The 23,024-nt window shown below is 42.5% G+C and overlaps 2 protein-coding genes across 2 annotated transcripts; one reads left to right on the top strand and one right to left on the bottom strand.

Annotated features, from left to right (window-relative positions):
* The first annotated feature begins 14,970 nt into the window (after positions 1-14,970).
* On the top strand, positions 14,971-16,741 carry LOC105012171 (transcription factor jun-B). Its single transcript, XM_010872847.4, has one exon. The coding sequence runs from the start codon at positions 15,295-15,297 to the stop codon at positions 16,294-16,296; it is 1,002 nt and encodes a 333-aa protein (XP_010871149.1). The 5' UTR covers positions 14,971-15,294; the 3' UTR covers positions 16,297-16,741.
* A 1,582-nt stretch (positions 16,742-18,323) lies between these two features.
* prdx2 (peroxiredoxin 2) lies at positions 18,324-21,347 on the bottom strand. The gene is made up of 6 exons (XM_010872846.5): positions 21,221-21,347; positions 20,346-20,462; positions 19,987-20,140; positions 19,215-19,337; positions 18,881-19,011; positions 18,324-18,624 (listed from the first exon to the last, which is right to left on the bottom strand). The coding sequence occupies exons 2-6, from the start codon at positions 20,446-20,448 to the stop codon at positions 18,542-18,544; spliced, it is 594 nt and encodes a 197-aa protein (XP_010871148.1). The 5' UTR covers positions 20,449-20,462; positions 21,221-21,347; the 3' UTR covers positions 18,324-18,541.
* Between the last annotated feature and the right edge of the window lie 1,677 nt (positions 21,348-23,024).

The raw sequence follows: 23,024 nt of genomic DNA, 5'->3' as shown, positions 1-23,024 counted from the left end.
ATGTGACTGTCAAATCGTCATATTCAGTAAGGAATAGCCATTGCCGCTAAGCTATTCACGTTTATGACACTAGTAGCCATTGCCGCTAAGCTATTCACGTTTATGACACTAGTAGCCGCAGCCGCTAAGCTATTCACGTTTATGACACTAGTAGCCATAGCCGCTAATCTATTCACGTTTATGACACTAGTAGCCATAGCCGCTAAGCTACCACTGTTACGGACACTCACGCCATTCTGAGTAAGCTTCCTAAAGTTTTTTCAGCTGCTTCGGTAAGAAACAATTTGTTTTAGAAGGCATGATTTAATTAAATCACTTTGAGCAACACAATCAGATTTTAAGACAAAAAATAATTACTATTATTATTATATATTTTTTATTGTATTTCAGTTTTTATTTGACCCTATTTCTTTTGGGGCCATAGGCGGCTGCCTCCCTTGCCTTATGGCACAGACTGCCACTGGGTCAAAGAGAAGATATTCAGAGTATGGATGAGGCTGGAAGTTTCAGTTTCTTCTATCCTTCTTACTCCCCTTTTCCTCCTTCTACTCATTGGGTATGTAGTCATTACGAACTACAAGATGAGGCCATTGACTCCTCACATCTGATGTTTAGCCCCACAGAAAGCGTTCACGTGGATTGTTAAAGTGGGGTTGCTAACAGTAATAGCCACAGCAAACAAACGTTACTCCATGTGCATATGTCTGCTGTGAGATCCTCGGGCGTGTATAATGGATGAATCACATGAACCTCTCTGTTTAGTTACATCCCATATAAGTACAACCACGTCACGTTTATTCATCCTTTATTTTAACTAGCTCTCAGGTCTCATTGAGATCTCTTTTGGTTTAAGTAAGCTTTAACAGATGGTGGTCTGATATGTTGGCCATCAGTCCTTCATATTTAAGGTTATGATGTTTCCGGTCCTTTTTTCGTGTTCAGTGTCAGCGATGCCTGCAATGATTCTAGTACAGGATTGAACAGCAGTTTAAAGGGAGGGGTATTCATTCCGTGCGTTCACATTTTCCAAGCACTGAAAGAAGAGAATGTTCTCTGGCCCAATATGTAGAAAACAGGCTCCGACATGGAGAAACACCAGAGTAATGGGAAATTAAAAAGAGAGAGAGAGGGGGAGAGGGGGAGAGAGGGAGAGGGGGAGGGAGGACGAGAGGGCAAAAGAGGGAGAGGTGAAAGAGAGAGGAAAGATGTCGAGAAGCAGAGGGAAATAGAGGCATGGAGAGAGAGAGATGATATGAAGAGAAGTGCATCGACGGAGGACTGATCAAAGTTGTAATACAAAGATGAAGTGTAGTGGGAGAGAGCCACAGTGCTACAGCTGGTCTATGTGAGCCGCGAACTAGATGCGTCAGTGAAGCTATTCCAAGACTCACGCGCCCACGCATACCCATACGTGTACCTTTGTGACCATGAAATCTAATTCCAGGCGACAAATTACGTAAACGTCCCGATTTTTTTATCGAGTGGGTTCATTAATTAGGGTATGTGACATTTCTACACACGTCACTTTGATTGGCCCCTGGTTGTTTCCTTGACAACAGATCTATATCGGTTGCAGGTTTGGGTTTGGGGCGCATGGAGGGGGGTGCGTCACCACTAGATCTGGACCTGCCCGGGCTGTAAGGACACATTGCATTCCTTACAGGGACAAGGTGTGGCAAGTGCTGCAATTGTCCCAACGTTTCAAACCATGAGCCCTTTCTGCAAAAAGTAATCTAATTTCATGTGTAAAATATAAATATATACATAAAATATGTATAAATAACATTGGAAAGCTCAACATGCTTTCTCATATCTCATAAGGATATCAAGGAATAAGAACATCTACATGCTATATATGTAGAACAGCAACTGCTGGGTTGATTGACAGACTGGACAAGGAAGGGCAAACAGTGGATAGGTGACGTACAATAGCAGTAGCAGCACAATCAGCAAAGAGTGATTGTCTTTGTGTGTGTTTGTCTGTATATACTGTCTGTGTAGTGTTGGTATAGGTCTGGGCTGAAGTTACATATGAATGAGTCTGTGTGTGGAAGGTGAGTATGTGTGTGTGGGTTAGTGTCTAGTTCATATATACCATATGTTGCATTTAACACTATAATCAAACGTAACTTCACCTGTGAAACCGTTGCATATCCCTCTTTGTGTCATTTGGAAATGAACAATCATATGACTGCTGGCCACTACTCTCCAACACAAAAGTAACTAGATTAACAGTGGTCCCTGGGACTAAAAATGCTTAATCAGGCTAAAGGCGGTCCCTGGGATTTAAAGTGGTCAATCAGGCTAAAAGCGGTCCCTGGGGCTGACAGTGGTCAATCAGGCTAAAAGTGGTCCCTGGAGGAGTGACTGTGGCATCTAGAAACTGCTAGGTTCCAGTCTCACTACCTTAGTCAACTCCATTGCTTGGTTCACTGCAGAATGTTACTACCAACAGTGGATGACAGCCGTTAGAGCCCTGTAAAGGGTGATTGTGGCCCCTAACGCCCTAGCCGCTAGGAAAGGAGAGATCTGTTTATTTACAAAGTAATAAACACACAGAGTATTATTATGGGTTAGAATGTGACAATTTGAAACGCTGATTGCCTATCACCTTGTGTGGCCTTGACGTCACTTTGGCAACTGGCTCTGCTGACAAACCACCCACCAGTTCTGAAGATATTGTGCTAACAGCAATAGTTTAATAGCTCCAGATCTTACCTCTCTGCAACATTTATGACTTTTCCTCTCTGCAACATTTGACTTTCTCTTGTCAATGAACAGTCATGGTTGAACCCCTAATGGTCCATTCATTTGAATGGGATAATCATCAACACTTAAATGAAGGAGTGTTCTGGTACGTAAACGACTGAACACATGCGCACAAACACCCAAAAAACTTTGACAGAAACACCCACACTTCCACACAGACTCACACCCACCACCCACGCCAAAAACATTCTCACTACACTACAGGAAATATATCGTTTCCTGCAGCATTTCACACAGGAAGTGAGGTTTTGTGGCTCAGTGTTTGTTGGTGTGTGAATTATGAATGAGAACCGTAGTGTAATTCAGCACAGATGAAGGAGCTCACACGGCACTTGGTATTGACAATAAACCAGTCAGTGGTAGAGAAATGCATTTCTGTTGCGTCCCTCTAGGCTGACCAGTGTCTGTCCAGCATCACCTTAATGGTGAGCTAAGCGACATCACTCTGCTTATCAGACCCACAATATACAATGTGAACCCTCCCTTTGGCTCCCATCTACAGAAACAGACAGTGTATTGCTTGCTCTCTCTCCCATTCTCTGTGGAGACAAAACAAAGGTGAAAGTTAGTTGGGGACAGGTCAACGTTTATTGGGGTCGGGGGACTGGTCAAAAAGAGGTAGCTGAACGGATTTCACCGTGATTGTGTAGGTTTTCTGAATTTGATATATTGTGTCCTTCGTCTGCCTTGTTTTATTCTATGATATTGTAATGGGGCACAGCAAGGACACAAGACAGAAGTTCCGTTGACAGCCCGCGGGGCGTTTTACTCACGGAAACAAAGGAGCTCAACGGATGACAGAACACCATCTCCAACTCAGGCATGGATACCAACGTAAACCAAAAGAGACACAATGGCATAGCAGCTCAGCTCGGCAGGAGGACTGGATTGTCGATGGAAGACATCTGTGGAAAATAGTATATTATTAACTTTTTTCCCCTCATGCTGATTCTAGTTTTCCCTAAATAGCCACTGCAATTTGCTGTGATGAGGGGCAGGTATAGAGGGGTGGGGCTGGTCCTCCCAGCTGCCTCTAGAATGTTTTTTGCACGATGGAGTGCAAGTTCGACATGCCCAATGTTGTTTCTGGAACATTCCGTCCCTCTTCCTACATTATTTATAAAGATAAAATTCAGTAAGTGGCCTGACCGCATGGCACATTTAGCCAATATTGCTTGTTTTGCCTATTTTTAGACTGGCTGCACTATGTCGAGGTTTCTTTCTCTATCAACTTTTGGTTCTGAAGGAACAAGATTCAGTTTATTTTTTATTTACCCAGATCTGGTCGGGTGAGAAAGACATTAGTTTATTTTGAAACGTGTCAGACACCTTGGACCCGTAAATAACTCCTCTCAGCTCAGAAAGTCAAGAAAGGAGGTATGTGTTGTGTGTTGAGGATCAGAGGGTCACTGGTTCACAGCTTGTGTGGGCAGACAAACTGTCAGTAGAGGAAGGTATTCTATTAGCGGTTGCACACTGACATCAGTCTCATGAGGTAGGCCTAACTTAAACTGTTTGCTGTGGTTGTATTATTTACAGGGGGAGGGTGTTGCATTTGTAACTTCTTTAAATACAGCGGGAGGGTCAAGTGGAAATATTTTAGATTTTTGGGGAGGGTGGTGCATTTTTTAAAACTAATTACTACATTTTGACCGGCCCCCCTCCACCAATAAATAACCAAGTCCTCCTTAGGCGAGGCGAGAAAGCAATGTTTGTGTGTGCGTGTGTGTGTGTGTGTGTGTGTGCGTCTTTGTCTGGGGGGAGTTCTGCTTTGAGCCACGCCATTAGACTGATTATGATTGGTCAATTACACAGGTGCTCGTTAGGCCTCATTAAGGCTCTGTGTTCTGATGTGCTTGTCGACACAGACGCTTAAATCCAGAGGAGGGAACTCTGTTGTCTGCACTCTTCATGACATAGGTGTGTGTGTGTGTTATTCTGTAAACAACAGTAATGTAGTACAGTGGGAGGGACAAAGGCATTTCATTGGCGTGCACCTGTATGCCTCTCCTCACCATCTGGTCACAGTACCTCAAGCGGTGTTGGCCTCTCTTCTTCCCCGTAGTTGGGATACTGTGCTAGAGAAGAATCGGACCCCCATAATAGCTGGAGGCATCTGACACACTTGTCCATTTCCTCTCCTGATTTAGCGACAAGACACAAACACTCAGTTCTGGGCCTCAGCCATCAGGATTATCTAGACTGCTGTTCGGCTGAAGGAGAAAATGTTTGTATATTTGGGCATAACACAGTATAACCGTTTAGCTGCCGAAGAGAATTGAAGTTTAACCGTTTCGTTGCCAGACAGAATTGAGTCGAATGTGGTCTAGGCTGTGTTTCCTGACTGAAAGCATTCTGCCTTTCCCTCTCTGTCTTACTGGTCGCTAGGTTTCAGTGGCACCAGTGAAGTTGTTTTAGAGGTTCGTTGCTAAGCATTTCACAATCTACCGGTGGTTAGTAACCAGGCTACGCCTGTCTTGGCTACCGTTATTAAAAATGAACATTCTCACTGTCTGATAGTTTGTATGACCCAGATCCACACCCATCTTGAACAGATATACCAACAGACAGATAGGCAGACAGACAGTAGAACTGTAATATCAAGACACAAATAATACTGCCTAATACATAAGTAAAAGAATCATTCACAATGATCTGGCTTCATTCTCTAAATGCATCACCAATTGTTCTGAGAAAGCGTGTTTTGACTGTTCAAGTCAATCATCATGAAGTTTGTTACACAAAATTTTGCTTGCCAAAAAAAAGAAGCGCAAGTGAGCTTTCTCTTTCGCTGAAGAGTAAATGTGTAAAACAACAAAGAGAAAATAGAAAATAGTGAGAGTGAAAAATCTGGGGCCATTTTCAAGAAGAAAGAAAACCTCACATGCTTCATCAAGCCTTGTGGTGACTGTGCATTTTCTGTGCCTTCAGTACATCCGGGCCCATTCAGGGGAAATCACACTGAGATCGGAGGTCTGCACGGCCTGGCAAAGAGCATGTGTGACTTGAAAGTGTGTCACGTTTATTTGGAGGCGTGTAAACCTTAGTGGGTCAGGGTCTGAAGCACAGAGGGTCTGTGCGGCTGTGCATTGTTTTGGAAAACATATTTCATTAATCAGCCACATAGAAGTTGGCTTTCTTTACTGGTATTGTAGAGTTACAATGACAGGAAGGCTGCTCTATATTTATGATGAATAGCAATCAGTGTTATGCACACAAACTGTTTGTGGGTCAATATGCATATTGTGGGCAGGAATGGTGAACCACTTCTGGTAAATAAACTGGGAGGAAGTGTGGCTTTTAGTTTGTTGGTATTAATGTGGTGTCTGTTGTGACCTATGATAGTGATAGGTACTGATTTCAGAAGAACAGTTTTTAATCAGGCCTTCTGATCTAAAACATTCTTAAATGGCGAAAAACTCTCTTCAAGGTTTTATTGGATGTGTACACATTTTAGCAGATGTTGTTGCAGGTCATTATTGTGAAAACCGTGTTTTTTATTTTTGCACACACGCAGACACACACACAGGCACACACACGCACGCACGCACACTAACACACATTCACACACACGCACACTCACTTTACAGCTTATTTCCAGGAAGCATCAGGGGGAGAGTTGCTGCTTCTAAATGATGATCAGCTCTGCATCTAAATGCACCATAACGCCCACACCGTTTCAACCACTCTCACAATATCAAACACACACTCACAGACTGTAATGACAGACACTAACATTAACAGACAGTAACAGACATTAACACAAACTGACACTACCATTAACAAGCAGTAACAAACAACAACACTAATAGACCCTAACATTAACAGAGAGTAACAGACACTAACAGCCAGTAAGAGACACTGACATTAACAGACAGTAACAAACAATAACACTAATAGACCCTAACATTAACAGAGAGTAACAGACACTAACAGCCAGTAAGAGACACTAACAGGGAGTAATAGACATCAAGACAGTAACAAACACTAACAGACACCAATAGACGGTAACATACATTATCAGACAGAAAAAGACAGTAACATTAACTGAAAGTAACAGACATCAACAGACAGTAAGAGGCAACATAGACAGTAAGACAGTACCAAAACTAACAGACACTTACTGAAAGTAAGACTGTATATCCCGTTCCTTTTTAAAAACCCATCCCATTTTATGTATTTCTCTTTTTGTCGTTCACCATCTTTCTAATGCAAGCGCCATTACAATTCTGCTGCCTTTATGTCTTGTATGTTTCAAATGTTCAAATAGCTATGAATCAAAAAGAAACACGCTCATAGACATGACATTTCTCTGAAATTGGTCTGCTTGGAGAGAGAAAATTATGCTGGCAAAATGTTTAGGTTCTGGAAATGACAGCTTTCGTTTTCTGATTCTGATCAGGGGAGTAAGTATAATTTAATTTAAGAGTAAAAATAGCCTGTGTGAAGGAAGAGGGTTAACATTAAACACTATTTTATACAAATGACTGGCCAGAAATAGAGCACGGCGAGCTGTTTGAGGTGTTTCACTGACCCCGAAGCAAAACTGCAGAGGGAAGACTACCTTACAAATTCCAAGTAAATCGACTGCAATGGTTAGATGCTTTTCACACGAGACGTCTAGACATTGTCAATACGCAAGACCTCTTAAGACACGTTTTAAGTCACGTCCAGATCACTTTTGTGTCTTTGTATGTATTAAAGGAACAAATGTAAAACACCTATTCCTTGTCTTCAAGAAATTTACATTTAATATGACATGAATGAACAAAAAAAAAAAAAGTATTCATTTGCAATCAATACGTAAAGCAAACTTAAAATAATTGAAATTAGTACTTTTGGCTGCACTCATTTTGACAATTATTGGTAACAATTGCATAATAAAAACAAACTTGGCCCAAACAATATTTTTTCTTTTTTAATTATTTATTATTTATAATATTGTGCTTAAATTATTTGTTCTATTTCCAAACTGGACAAATGATAAAGCTGGTGTCCTACCGTGTGTCAAACATTAAACACGGACGATGAGGCTTCAGTTATTCATGAAGTACATTTACAGGGTCGTTGATTGGTGTTACCGTAGTAATATGTTACTGGATTGTGTTTCATTTTCCAGCAGATCAATGACTAAATCTTAAACCCAGGGAAGAGCAGCTCAGAACTTCTTGAGATGGATGCCTGTACATCTTCAACATCTTCAAGATGTCCTTTTCTTTTAAAAATACGCCTCAAGACAACTTTATTTGTCTTAAGATGTCTCAAGCAATGTTAATGGCTGGCAATGGTATGTCCAAACTGTCATTTTGCACCAACAAAAGTAATCCTGACTGTTACTGAGAGTGAGTTGCTTTTGTTATGTTGTGAGACACCTCGCTCCACCAAGTGCTGTGTAACACTTCTATACATTCACCCACACCCAGACAAGCATCTCCCACTTTACATTCACTTCTGCTATGTGTCCAAAGAGGAACCACCATTAGTATTGAGACCACACACCCATGTATATGATGACCTTTTGGGAGTATCAAGCAAGGGCAAAAAAGCAAAAACAAACAGCAGTTGGTACCATACGAAAAAGAAGGTTCTGGAACAAATTATTGTAATTACAATAGCAAGCCTATTGTAAGGTTAGTACATTTTATGATTGACAGTTGTCCAGTGATACATTGACTAATTTTGGTTAGTCATTTGACTGAGTTTAGTCACAAACACTTTTAAGTAGTAGATGTTAGTAAGACACCTATTATTATCATTGTTTGGGTGTGTTTGGAGTGGGACGAGCTGTCATCCACTCATTCTCTGTCTGATCTACATATGGTAGGATGCCATCCCCCCTGACCTGCAAATAACCCCTTCTCATACATTTTGTAACCTTTTTAATGTTTACAAATGACTGAGAACACATTCTCTCTCATTTACGTCAATGATCTGGGAGCAATTAGGCTTAACTGCCTTCCTCGGGAACGAAAGATTTTCTATCTTGCTAGGGATTCGATGTGGAAGCCTTTCGACTGGTTACTGGTCCGAAGCTTTAATCGAAACCCTGATACATCAGATAAGTTTCAGCAGAATTCATCACAGTGATTTTTGACCACTGTAATCCTCCACAGCCATCATAAATATAGATACGATTAACCATATCTAACTCATATCGGGAGTATGTCACTCATAGTGACAAGAATAGATGTATGCTTAATGTTTACTGGCAGAGCATGTTATCATTAAAAAGAAAATGTGTTGAGTTATTAATTTAAGGTATACATTTACCATTAATGAAGCTCCAGAAGCAGTCAGTTGTTAGGAATTTACAGTTATTTTTACCATAGAAAATATCTAAAATATATGGCTTGCGGGCCAAGTGTGGCCCATAAATTGATTTCATGCAGACTACAGTTTGTTTATGGATAAATAAACGTGTTATTGAAAATCAAGTTTTCCGAAGCTCGGTGCATTAAAAAAGCAGTTGGAATTCTGGATAATCTGTTCCGGACCTTCCAAGTGGGAAACATTTCTAAACTGTGAATCGATTCTCTGTCCCTAAACAACAATCCAAAGTCCCTCAGCCGGCTCCTCTCTCAGCTCTCCGTGGAAAATGGAAAACAATTGCAACCATGCAATTAAATCAGATTAGCGTGAATGAAATCAAATCGCAGAGGTCTCTCCACTGGACCCCACAGCTGCCGTTAGCCGTCAGGGCGCACAGAGCAACGTCTACGGAGATGGAAGAGAAGTGGGACGGACAGCTTCATATGTGCCTCGTCAGCCCGGTGCTTGAGGGGACAGTTCGGTTGGAGCGTCTTTTCCCTGCCGCACTCGGCGCCACTCATTCGGCCTCCCATCTTGTGCTAAAGGTCTCCGACCGCTACGAGGCTCCTTAGCACTTCACTGGGAGCTACGGAACGAACGTCTGCAGATTAAAACAGCCAGCGCAGCCTTGCCTTCATTAAAACGATTACGCGCACAAGGCCGTCTCCTTTTTTCCCACGGGCGGACAGATAACCGCGACAGTCGGAAAATGGGAATTGAGCAGCGTAGGGCGGGGGGCGGGGGAGGATGCGACGGGGGGGGGGAATCATTTGAAAAAGAGAAATCCACGACAAGGGTTGTCTGTTAGTTGTCGCTAATTCAAGTGACCCGCACACACTGAAGTCAGTGACAAACCCCCCCCTGAAGTCGCTGACAAACCCCCCCTGAAGTCGCTGACAAACCCCCCTGACAGGCCCCTAACAAGTGTCCTCCGACCTTATTTGCTGGGCGAGGAGAAACGAGTTCTCCCCGTCTCTCCTCGTGGGGACAGTGCCCTGGCGGACATGCTACCTGACTCACCGCACCTTCCAGGCGATTTCTGGTTCACTGCGCTCCGAGCGCAGAAGACCTTGCCAGAAAAGAAAACATGCAGCGCAGTGAGATGAGATTAGCCCCGGTTCATTTAACTGCACTGGCCAGTGTTAAGTGTTTGGCAAGCGCCTGAATCAGACGGTGAACTGGGGGCAACACAGGCAGAAAGGAGGGAGCGAGGGGGACGGAGGAGTAGGAAATAGTCATTGTCAAGGGGGAGGGAGGGAACTGGGGGCATGGGAGGGTGGAAAGGAAGGAGGGGGGGAGATAGGGAAGGAGGTGCAACCAATGTAGGGGGATCTGCTACCGGGGGATAACAGAAGGGAGGGGGCAAAGGATTGGAAGAAGTTAAGAACGGCAGTCATTTTGAAGGCCACAGAGGCATCTCGCTGCTTCGGGCTGAGTTAGTGTTTTGTCCTCTGCTAACTTTGGGGGAGGCGTATTAATGACGAGCAGAGAACACCAACACAGGGATCTGTGCCAGTCACGCCCATTCTGCCTGAGTTCAAGGATCACGCGGCACAATGGGCATGACACTGTTGGTTATGGCACACTTTGGGCGGTCCACAATCCTTGATAACATGCACTCCCTGCCATATGTATTTGTATGGGGAAGATTACATATGTTTTTTGTTTTATACTTAAATTTTTTTTACTTTTAACGTTTGTGATAGTCAGTAGACAATCTGCAGAGCACCTGCACTTTTGGGACCCTCAAAATAAAGTGTTACCCAAAAAGGTATTGCTCACTTAAACCCATTTTATAACACACAGCATCATTTTAAAGCTTACATTCACAGTGGAGCATTACCCACGTTTTGGGGTGTTTTGGAGCTTTGATCACTAAGGCACATTTCAAGAACGACCTGTAGAAATGGCTTTGAAAAAGGGAAACATTAACAATCGTATATATATATCACGTGCATGTCATTTAGTGCACACTCTAATCAAGAGTGACTTTCTTTGAATGATGCGGTCCAGGCTGGTCCTCTTCTCTATCTTTGCTCATTGCTGCACTTCCCCACTCTCCATTCCTCCCTCCTGCCAAGCCAAGGGCAGAATTCAAAGGCCTGGTCAAAGATGTCCTAACAGTGAGTGAACAGGTTTAAGTGCCCATCTCTTCCTACAGCTATGCCACAGGCTGTAGGCATGTGTATTCTTTCACACACACACACACACACACACACGCGCGCACACACACATACATGATGCTCACTAGCGTGAGTGATTGCAGCCACAGGGCCCAACCGTTACAATGTGTCCTCTCTTCTTCCCTTCTTTCACCTTCTCAAAAACCTAATAAAATCTTTAATCCTAAATGACCCATTCACTCAATGAAAACGACTAAATTGTCTTGATTTCGGAAGTCATTTATATTCTACAATGTGGATAATAGTAAAACTAAAGAAATTCATGAATGAGAAGGTGTGTCCAAACTATTGACTGATACTGTATACTGTACCTCTGTCGAAGTAGTTCAATTTCAGCACGAGATTAACTAATGTGTGTCTGTCAGAAGACACTGGAAAAAGTACCCAATCATCATCATCACTTCAAGAATCACTGACTCAAAGTCACAGATTAAAAATCATCACATCTACAGATTACACAATTGCGTGGTCACAATTATGCGCTAAGAAGGTCTCAATGTAAGGGCAGGCCAGATCAAAGATCTAAGGCTTAACAGAAGATCCCACGAACATTTTGACAAGACACTTGACCTTCTTAAATTACTGGGGTCAATCTGATAAATGACCTTTCACAAGTCAAGAGTTGACGACAGCTGTAGTGACTGTGTCTCATTGATCTTTCCCAGTCGCTCACATCCTCTCTTCTCGTCCCAGTCTAAACCACGCTCTCATTGGTCAAACCTCTTCCTCCAGGGACATGGGAGCAGAGGGGCGGCTGAGAAGACAAGGTCAGTGGTTCGGGTAGAGGAAGGCGTGAGCTCCATCTGACATCGGGTGGGGCTGAACGTGTCCGCACTGACCAGCGTAGGCCTAACGCACTGTGGAGTAGCAGTGTCAACGGAGAAACTTAGTAAGTCAATTGAGACTTCTGAGAAAAAAGCATCACAGGAATGTAAATGTCTAATCAAATTGCAGTAAAATAATACCCAGGTTGTACTTTATTATTCAAATGATCTCGCAGGGGTCACCGGTATAAGATGTATATTACAGTAACTGAGCACTGTAATATCTTAGTCACCTAAAAATAGCACAAATGCGCACTGGGTAAACCACAAAATAGACATGGCAGATGTTGGGTGAAGGAAGTTGGTTTCCAGAATCGAATTTTGATACGAGCTATCAAACAACTTGGTTTACAATGGAACATCTCCTGTCTAGCCACAGCATCGTTTGGGTGCTTCCCCTCAAAACTCATTTAGGTTTTTCAGTATGAGTGTCCACAATAGAAATTATGCACTTACCCATAACCAGGACAAAATATAACCATAACATTCAGGAAAAATTTGTACATTTTAAACGTTTTTCACATCCCTTTACGTCCAATGAGATGTGCTTAATAAAGGACTAAAATGTGCATTACGTCCAGGTTTGATAAGATTTCTAAATGATTTACTTTGACCATATTTTTCAGCATGCCGTAATATTATTATCTACCGCAGCATCGAAACAACTGTGCATTTCAGTGTATGTGGTCAAATTTTTTTTACAGGAAATGTGTCAGTGAGTAATAGTTCCATGCCCTAAAGCTTCGGACATAGGCTACAGAATGTTTTGGCATATGACACATTTACTCTTCCACAAAACCTTCCGAAAAGTTTACACCAGTGTAGGAAAGGGATAAGCATGTGTTGCCTACGTTGTGCACATTCGTGGAATGCAACAAAATAATCACTCTTATTTTCAAGATCAAAATGTCCAAGCCTATAAAGGGAAATTGCAATTGAAGAGTGTTCGACAGAAAACCTTTATTTCCCCATACAAGTAGGAGAACCAAAGTTCTCACCTGAGGATATTAGGCAGAATTGGTCCACCTTAGAGACACTATATACCGTAGGTGCGTGGCCTGGTGAGTGGTTCGTTCGCTTCAATGGTTGTTCTGGATGCGCTCAAAAGAAAGATTCAGACGGAGTTCATTACCATATAGGCCTACTCTGGACACCGTAGCCGTTTCGAACCAAAACAGGTGTTCGGAGAGAAGAGCCTCCTGTTTTGTTGTTTCACGGGCCCCCTCTGTGCCTCATATGCCGTTTTGCTTTTAACGCTGCCATTGCCTATCAAGGTAACACTACCTGCGGCCAAAGACTAATAATAGCCGTTTGTCAACTAAAATCATAACAGGCTGCAAACATTTAAACTGTTTTAAAGGTTGTTTGAAAGAGAGTCAACACGATTTTCCTTCACGTCATCGTATTGTTTACAGTAGAGCATTTAATACAAACTAAATGTCAAGTAATTGTCTGTATCCATGTATAAAATGGTAAAAAGTCGATAGTCGTAGCTAATAAACAGCATTTCAAAATATAATTCAGGTGTCTTCGCCGTGGTGGCAGCTTTCTTTTTGATTTGGTAATTTTGGACTTATTACACAACAACACGATATCATTTCTGCGAACGTGTTGGCTGTCACGTATAAAATAAAAAATAAATATTTCAATACTTGTGAATACACCTGTGTGGGGCGACATCACTTTTTCACGTATGACCGTGATAGTGCCTGTAACGTGTTATTATTCTGAATAAACTATTCTGGACCTATCGCACTACCTCGCTACAAGCATTTTGCACTCCTCCCTAAACCCCTCCTCCCTCCGCTTTAACACGGCAAGCCTACATAACAGCACCTCCGCTTTTCCAGCCCGGAGGCGTGCTCCTGGAAGCGGTCCAACCTGGGATTGGCTTCCCGCTTTTCACACGGAGCAGGAACTAATGCGTCAGGATAGCCATATATGGACTTGCTATCAATTTCGGTGTCCAATGCCTCGCGCATAATCAATAGAACACTACAGAACACTATGATAGATGGCGAGAGTTAGTGGAATGTGGCTACACTTTTCTATACGTTTTAGGCTACTTTTAGGCTTACTGGCCGTGTTATCGACAAAATGTTGTCAGGTAAACAAGCAAGGGTCTACCAGTATAGGAAACTAAACGCGACAGTGACCATTTCTTATAAGCTTTATAGATATTGACAGTTGAGACTAGACTACTAGGTCCACGCTCCTAGTTGTCTAAACTATATAACAGGAAGTATTATTTAATATTTCCAAATGTTTCAGTGTGACCCATTATACCAGTGTAAGATCACTGTTATAATTTTTAGACTATCTATAACAATCTCCAGAAATAGTCTGACCTATATCTGTCAAATGTAACCGAAAGTTGTTGTTTGACACAAATAACACCAACATGTAACATAATTGTATATCCTCTATGACTTTCCATTCTCCTCTGTCTAGTATTGTTTACTATCTTCTTAGTTCCTGGCAACAACGTCATCTAGTGAGCTATCAAGTAGGGGGGGGGGGGGGGGTATTGCCGTTGTGACAGCTGCAGGATATTATGCTGGCAGCACATACCCAGATTTTGTTTTTCAAATTAGAAGGCTCAGTGTTAATGCATTGCTATGTGTATAATTAATTATAAAGATAGTGAATTATAGCCGAAGTAAAATAGAAAAAATGCTAACGATAAACTATGAAATAAACATTGGACAATAAGAAGGATAATTGTTTCCCTTTTGTTTTACATGTGTAATGCATTGACATGAGGGCTGTTATTGTGAAGGTTTCTTCATTACCATACGATGGTGACGTTCTCGTTAGTGCTGCTGGTGGAATACTAGTTGGAAGAGAGTATAAATCGCTTGTGAAGCTTCAACGTAGGTAGAACACGAGTTTGATCTGCAAGGAGGCGAGTAAGCGATCCAGTTCGCAGAGAAATAACAACGGGACGAAAGAGTGTGGAATCCAATAATTATTCACCGGACATCATTTTGAATACATCTGTCAAGAAAAAAAACGACGACTATTGACTTGGTACAGTACAGTTCCACTATTTTGGAAGTTTTGCTCTATTCTACCTTGATAACGTTGGGCTTGACTAAAATATAGCGTAGTCCTACTGCGGAACGTTTGGTTGCTGAAAAGACACTCGAGGGCTTGTCCTTTTGGACTTAGATTTAGCTACACTGAAGAATTCCAGCAATATTTCAGTAATGTCCACAATAATGGAACAGCCTTTCTATCATGACGACTCGTTTCTTTCTGCTTATGGCCATTCAGGCGCTGCCCTGCACGACTACAAGCTCCTCAAGCAGAATATGAACTTGAACTTCGCGGAGAACTATCGGAACCAAAGCCTCAAGGCACAACTGCGCGCGGATAGTGAATTCTATCCCGCCGTGACCGCTCCAGAAGTCGGCTCACTCAAGCTTGCCTCTCCAGAACTGGAGCGACTGATCATCCAGAACAGCAACGGAGTCATCACTACCACGCCGACACCAGGGCAGTATTTCTACAGCCGTGGGATCACAGAGGAACAAGAGGGCTTCGCCGACGGGTTCGTCAAAGCTCTGGACGACCTCCACAAGATGAACCAAATGCCGCCACCGAACGTGTCCATCGGAACCGGCGGGGTGTCCACGTGCACTGTACCTTCTACCGTGTTCGGTTCCACTATGCAGCCTGAACACCTAGAGTACACCACCCTCAACAGCTGCGGTCCAAACACTACCATCACACCTTCTGCCAGCAGCTATCCATCCACCACCATCAGCTACCTGCCTCACCACCAGTACCAGCACCACCAAGCCGCTCCGCACCCATCCCATCACTTCCAGCACTCGCTGGCCGGAGCAGGCCTCCATGCACAGCGATATTCTGGGCTGAAAGAAGAGCCCCAGACCGTCCCAGACTGCCAAAGCAGCGACGATGGGTCAGCTTGCATGTCCCCAATCGACATGGAGAACCAGGAGCGCATCAAGGCGGAGCGCAAGAGGCTCAGGAACCGCATGGCAGCCACCAAATGCCGGAAGCGCAAGCTGGAACGCATCTCGCGACTAGAGGACAAGGTGAAGGTTCTGAAGACAGACAACGCCGGGCTCTCGAGCACAGCTTCTCTACTGCGCGACCAGGTGGCTCAACTCAAACAGAAAGTTTTGACACACGTCAGCTCCGGCTGTCAGCTCATGTTGACATCCAAGATCAAATCATATTGAAAACAGTTAAACGGTGGACTATAAAATAAACACTGGACTATAGGGAGGACAATGGTTTCCCCTTTGTTTTACGTCGTGAAAGCAAAAAACTTTAAATGCACTGTTGGGACAGCAATTGTGATGACATTGTAAAGTAACATTGTTTTCATGTTGAACATATTCATACGTATTTAGATTCCCCCCACCCCACATAGTTTATAGGTTTCCAGGCTACGGTGGACTTGGAAAACCTTGTGCACAATAATAAGACTGTATAACACTCGGGGCATTTTGAACAAGTTATAAAAAGTGTCATCTCGTTATGGCTTTGCCTGTTTACATTTTTAATACTTTGAAATGTCATGTGGAATTCATTCCTTTTATAAGTTATTGTGTTGTATCGGGTTGATCCTGAGTGTCTTTTTTTACTTGTAGAGTATATTTAAGTAAAATATCTTAAAATTTCCCATCTTGTGTATTTTGCTTCTTTTCTCACACATTTACATTGACACAATCTATAAACCAAATATGTCTGACAATCTATAAACCAACTATAGACGTCTGAACTGAGTCTATAGGTATGAATGGCATTTCATCTTATTAGCCAAACACATTTTTTGTGTTGACAGAAGTAAAAGCAGGTATGTTGTTTACATGGATACTTCGAACCGCTCACGTCAACTGTAAATTATCCTCAGTAACTTTGTATCTGTAATTATCATTATGGAATGTTTTTTTAATAACCCAAACAGAAATGGAGCTTGACGTACTAGACGTGCCCGCGTTGGTTTGTTTCCCTTACTGACGTATGAACGTATGGCCATATATGGTCTTTTTAGCCTCATACGTCATAGCAAAGGAAAGATTTCCGGGAACCCCCACCTACATTGCCAGTTAGCGTTGCGTTTTCGCAAGACTTTGCACTATAGCAGGCCATAGTGTGCGTGTGAAGAGACGTTTCTCAATGCCAAGCTTTTATTAAAGGGGAGTTCCCCCTACGTAACCATTGCCGCTTTCAAATTCCTAAAAACAACCCTGTGGGGAACTAATGCCGAGAAAAATACAGGTCCAATTTTCCAACACAGCAAAACTAACCTTTTGCAGGTTCAGCCATTCAAAGTAAAAAAAGAAAAAAAAGAAAAGAAAACTAAAAGCAAATAGCTTAGCCAGCAAGGTAAAGGCCTAATAAACCATGCACCCATTTTTTGTTATCAGCACACATAATAAAGGCAGTCTAATCTAGGTACAGCAAGACATTAAGGCTGGATAGAGAGCAGTAGTTCATAATCCTTTATTTGGTAGCCAAGCAACAACTGCCTTTAGTGATACTGTGTGTCTGACTAAAGAACACAGTCTGGCCTACACGAAGGAAGCAAATCTAGGGTACAAGATACCCAAATAATTAAGCTGTTGCTGGGATGTCATAACCAAATTAACTTTTTGGTTCACCAGCCACTGTAGGAGGTAGATAAAAAATCTAAAAGCCAGTCTGATTTCACTCATGCTACAGAGCACAATTTGCATATACCCACTCGTCACTTAAGTATTTTATGTCCCAAAAAGGTGAACTTTTAGGGACACCCACCATGGATGACGTTAACTCCCACCAAAATCCACCCGCATTTGGCAGGTGTTAATTTAACACCTGGCACTGAACACAATGTTGCATTACTTTTTATATAACATAGCATACCATTTTTTAAGCAGATCTGTCAATTGACAAGGGAATTTTGCAATGGTGTAAGGACTCCACCTAGTGGTCAAATCTAACATTCCACAAATAACAGTAAAGCAGAACTTCCAATTAGTTTTATTCTGACAAAACACTGCCAACATATTTAACATGTAACCCCCCCCCCGCCCCAGACTCTAAAGTACAAAATATTACATACTTTAACACTTGAGAGAAAGGATAAAGAATATACTCAGTGCTTGGGACTAGGATAACTTCTATACCAGTAGCTTATTTATACAGATATGATTTCTGCAACAATGTCAAGATAGAAGAGCGTTTATGTCTAACAAGTGCTTCAGAAGTTAAACTGTTGGACGCCAAAAGACTGCCGCTAATGAGAGAATACCCAACTGAACGTAAGCAAATCGGACATAAAAGACAGACGTCTCAGACGGAGTGTGGGTCGGGAATGGCACCCAACTGAAAATCAACTAAACACACCCAGGGCCAGTGGGTAACCTTATCCTACACCCTGGGGCGCTAAACAGGAATAGGGTGCCATTCTGGATGCAGTCCGGTTGTTGTGCAGCGTTACTGTTTGGAGAAGAACTCCTTGCTCTTCTGTACATCAGGGACAATGGTATCACTGCCTGGCTTCCATCCCGCGGGGCAAACTTAAGAAAAAAAAATTAAAAGACAGAATTAGCCCAGTAAACACAAATATCCAATTACCCTTTAAAAAATGTTTTATAAAACATGCGTTCCAGAGAACCTTGTTTTAAACACTGTGCGCTCAACAGTACGCCAAGCCAAAGGTACAGGTTATTGTACATACACAGCTCGCTGTACAGAACAGACTGATGCTTAAGCGGCAGTCTGAAGTGTACTGTTTGGACACAACCATGTTGACGACAGCGGGCCATCACTCACCCTCTCCGTGTTTGTCCGTGTGCTGGAAGGCTTGCACCAGGCGCAGGGTCTCCTCCACGGAGCGGCCCACCGGCAGGTCGTTGATGGTGATCTGCCTCAGGATGCCTTTATCGTCAATCACAAACAGACCCCTGGGGAAAGAGGAAGCCCACACTGAGAAAGAACTCTGACGTGTTGGGGGTCAGGATCCGCGTTTTAAAACAGGAAGTCAACCAGCGTGAAGCGGAATTAAAAACAAAGTGAAACACGCAGGCAATCGTCCAGTAAACTAGCGCATAAGACTCTTCCAAATACAGCCCTGATACAGGGGTTACAGTTGGGACTGTTGACGGACCTGTAAGCAATGCCCTGGTCCTCCTTCAGCACGCCGTAGTCTCTGGAGATGGACTGCGTGAGGTCAGCCACCAGGGGAATGTTCATTGGGCCGAGGCCCCCCTGCTTCCTGGGGGTGTTGATCCTAATGAGGAATGACAAGGGCACAATGACAATTTCGGATAAACAGCCCATGTTGAATCTTAAGCGATTATGGCTATTAAAGGTGCCCGAGGTAGACTTTACACAATTGAAATCATAAAATGTAAATATTACACCGTTAAATATTGCAAGTCAATCAAGTCCATTTAAGCTTGACATTTATGTGGCCTCACTGGTTTTAATGACGTTTAAGGTAAATGTTAGAAGAGACATGAGTGTTCAGTTCACCCACAACAAGTTTCACTAGTGTGACCTTAAAGACGTTTCAGGGGCTCATGTTTGTTACTGGCTTGCAAACTTTAGTCCTTGACGGCGAATAACGATCGATTGACTACCCATCTTCCAAGCTAGTTAAATGTCTCAGATTCAAATTACACAGGCTGGGGGGGTGAGGGGTCGATCTAGAACCATCTTTGGGTTGACGGTGAAGGTTGCGCAGTGACGATTAGAGTTGCCTGGGTGACGGCTCTTATCACCGTTAGACAGTCAACAAGACATGAGAAGATAGAAGCAGGGTGTGTACCGAAAGCCAGAGAAAAACGGTTGAAGTTGGCAGACAACTGGGAAACATTTCCCTGACTACAATTTCTGCTGAGGAAAAACACATCTCACGAGACAATGCATCTACTAACCAGGCCAGATGGCTGAAGTGGGAGTCTGTAGAGGCACCAATCACCTCGCAGCCGATCTTGCGGAACTCTTCGGCGTGGTCGCTGAAGGCAACGATCTCCGTGGGGCAAACAAAGGTGAAGTCCAGAGGGTAGAAGAAGAACACCACGTACTTTCCTAGGGGAGATTTGCAAAAACGCATACAGATAGTTCTGTAAGTCCCTCTGGGGAAGAACACCTGCTAAATGAGTGTGCTCAGTTGAAGAGCGCACACACACATACTTATACAATAATGTCATTCAGAAGAGAGTGACAATGCCCATTGTGTAGTTAGACAACCTGTCAATTAATATTATTGGGAGAAATTCGTGAGGGCCTTTACCTTTGTAGTCAGACAGTTGGATATCCTTAAACTGTCCATCCACCACAGCCGTGGCTTTGAACGGAGGGGCTGGCTGGCCGATCTTAGCATTTCCAGCAGACATGTTGGTGACGATGGCTGGGAAAGCAGACAAACAACCTGGTAAGGCTAATCAACAGGACACCAATTCTGCTGTGAATGTCATGCCTCAATGCCAAAGCCAAAAGGGTGGAGTATAACGGGCTACACTCCAGGAGCATAACACAAGCATATGAAGTCAATATTAAGTCCAGTTATTTACAAAATACAAAACAAGTACTAGGTAATTCAATGTAAAAGTTCCAGATTTGCAAACACGGAGCTCTTGAGAATAGATGACTCCGCTAGTTAGCTGTAAATTAATATTACTGGAGGATCAATGGGGCAACACCAAGCCTGGTCACATGCAAGTCAGTTGTTCTGAAGGCTGTGCATGAGAACAAAGGATTTTATTGTTGCCTTTAACTTGCCTCAATAATTCATACCGACAGTCAGTGGACCTTATCAAACGATTGACATAACACATACATAATGTAAATGGTAACATGAGGCTTCACATAGATTAAAACTAACCAGCTAATTGGTTAACGCAAATCGCCAAGCCACCCCACCTATCAAACCCATCGATCAGTCTGCGGAAGAACAAAAGTACAAGAAAAACTGACAGCCTGTGAAGATTGCCCAACGGCTTACAGTACCTAGCTAGCAAAACTCGCTAGCCACTTTCTTTTGTCTGCAACTTGCTCTCTTAGCAACCCTTAGAAAAAGAAACGAAATACTAGGATTTTAAAAACACACCACATCAAAAATATTGTCACATTGTTTATAGTGAAACAGTATGATTAATAAATACTTACATTGCTTGCTACAAGAATAAAGTTTGGTGTTAAATGCTGTAGACTGGGTAGACCTCTATGTTCTTGAATCCAGTTACAGTGGCCAAAGGGCTTTGGAAGTGACGTCCGATGCCCATTAATTTTAAATAGTGTTTTTTCAAAATAAAAGTCCCAAAAGAACGTCAATGTACGCTTTTTATGTGATTAATTAGACGTCAAATCCTTGTCTGATGCTATGTTAAGAAAAGTATTCATGTGGGATGACACCATGTTATATAATAACATATTGTATCATCTTCAATCATATTACCACAGGATATAGAATAAGGACTTTTAATCTGTCACTCTCCGCGCAGTCCCTGACAGGAGGAACTTACGTTTTTTTCAGGAGCATTGTGGTGGTTCTAGAATGTTTCTGTTAGGGAATACATACTGTGACGTAGTGTGACGTGTCTAAGATTAACCTTAAAATCCTCCTATATATCTACATGCCAGTAGGATTTAGGTGTTCACCCCAAATTAACCATTTTCACAATGCGCCCTATTCGCGGATTTGCAGGGGTGCAAGTGTCACAAAACTGAAGCACTAAAAATGAACGTGTTGTCGCCTGAGAAAATGTTTGGTGCCCTTAATAAAGCTGAGAAAAAAAGGGTTTATAGAACAAATAGGTAATATTCGATATTGTGATTTCCCATGTTCACTTCAGTAATAATTCAAAGGAATCAAACCAAATGACCCATTTCCAATGAAATGTAGTAAAACAAAAAAATTAACCCAAAAAAAAATTAACCCAAAAAATTAACCCTGTACCTGTGTTAACAAAGGTGACACTCAAATTCTCTCCCACCCCTCCACATTAACTGAATTTGTTGAAATTTTTTTTGTTTTGGATGTCAATGTGGTTTTAAGCATTATATTGTTTTAGGAATTATGTTGAACATTAATTCAAGGCTTTAGTCTACACCTTCATAAAAAAATGCAAAAAGTGAAAATAGAAGTTCATGAATATACATTTTGGAGTTGGGTAAAATGTTTTGGAGCACAATTTTTTCTCAAATCTTCGTGAAATAATTCTGTCTGTATTTTTGAGAGGACAAAAACTACTACAGTTTTCTGCAGACTAATTGATTTCCAAATAATTCTGCATCATAAATAACAAATATACTTTTTACAACCATCTTATCAATTACAAACCGACTCACTATTATTTATAGCTCAGTCATTCAATAATCTCTGCACAAATTCACCAGCAGCAATAGTGTGGGCACAAGGTCAGCCAATCAGTCACATTTGACCCATGATGCACTTATAATAATAATAGATTGTATTTGGGGGATACAAGACAAAAGATTTAGAAAAGAAGGATGGGAAGAGGATAAGATAATTGTTGTGTAGGGACTGAAGAGGAGTTAAGGGCCAGAGGTTATATGCAACCTGAAAGAGGTGGGTTTTGAGAATTTTTTTGAATGTGGTGATGTTGTCTGCATGGCATGTGTGTGGGGGGAGTGGGTTCCAGAATCTGGGTGCCGAGCTGCTGAAGGCCCGGGAATCCATTGAGACGGAATGGGGGGTGAACAGGAAACCGGCAGATAAGGAGTGGAGGGAGTGGGAGGGGACATAGATTGGTAGTAGGTCCAAGATGTAGGTGGGAGCCATGTTGTGGAGTGCTTCGTATGTCAGGAGGAGTGTTCTGGAGTTAATGTGGTGTTCCACAGGCAGCCAGTGTAGTTTAATGAGGATTATTGTGATATGCTATATTGAGTTGGTGCCAGTGAGAATTCTGGCTGCAGAGTTCTGGACCAGTTGTAGTCACTAACGCCATGG

The sequence above is a fragment of the Esox lucius genome, chromosome 9, assembly GCF_011004845.1.
Source record: "Esox lucius isolate fEsoLuc1 chromosome 9, fEsoLuc1.pri, whole genome shotgun sequence".
Lineage (NCBI taxonomy): Eukaryota > Metazoa > Chordata > Actinopteri > Esociformes > Esocidae > Esox > Esox lucius.
This window is presented reverse-complemented; position numbering and strand designations above follow the sequence as displayed.

Excerpts from the sequence above, each read along its gene's own strand:
- LOC105012171 (XM_010872847.4), top strand. The coding sequence starts at position 15,295 with ATGTCCACAATAATGGAACAGCCTTTCTATCATGACGACTCGTTTCTT.
- prdx2 (XM_010872846.5), bottom strand. The coding sequence starts at position 20,448 with ATGTCTGCTGGAAATGCTAAGATCGGCCAGCCAGCCCCTCCGTTCAAA. Across the intron at positions 20,141-20,345 it reads CCAACTGTCTGACTACAAAG|GAAAGTACGTGGTGTTCTTC; the intron begins GTAAAGGCCCTC and ends AATCTCCCCTAG. Across the intron at positions 19,338-19,986 it reads CACTTCAGCCATCTGGCCTG|GATCAACACCCCCAGGAAGC; the intron begins GTTAGTAGATGC and ends ATTCCTCATTAG.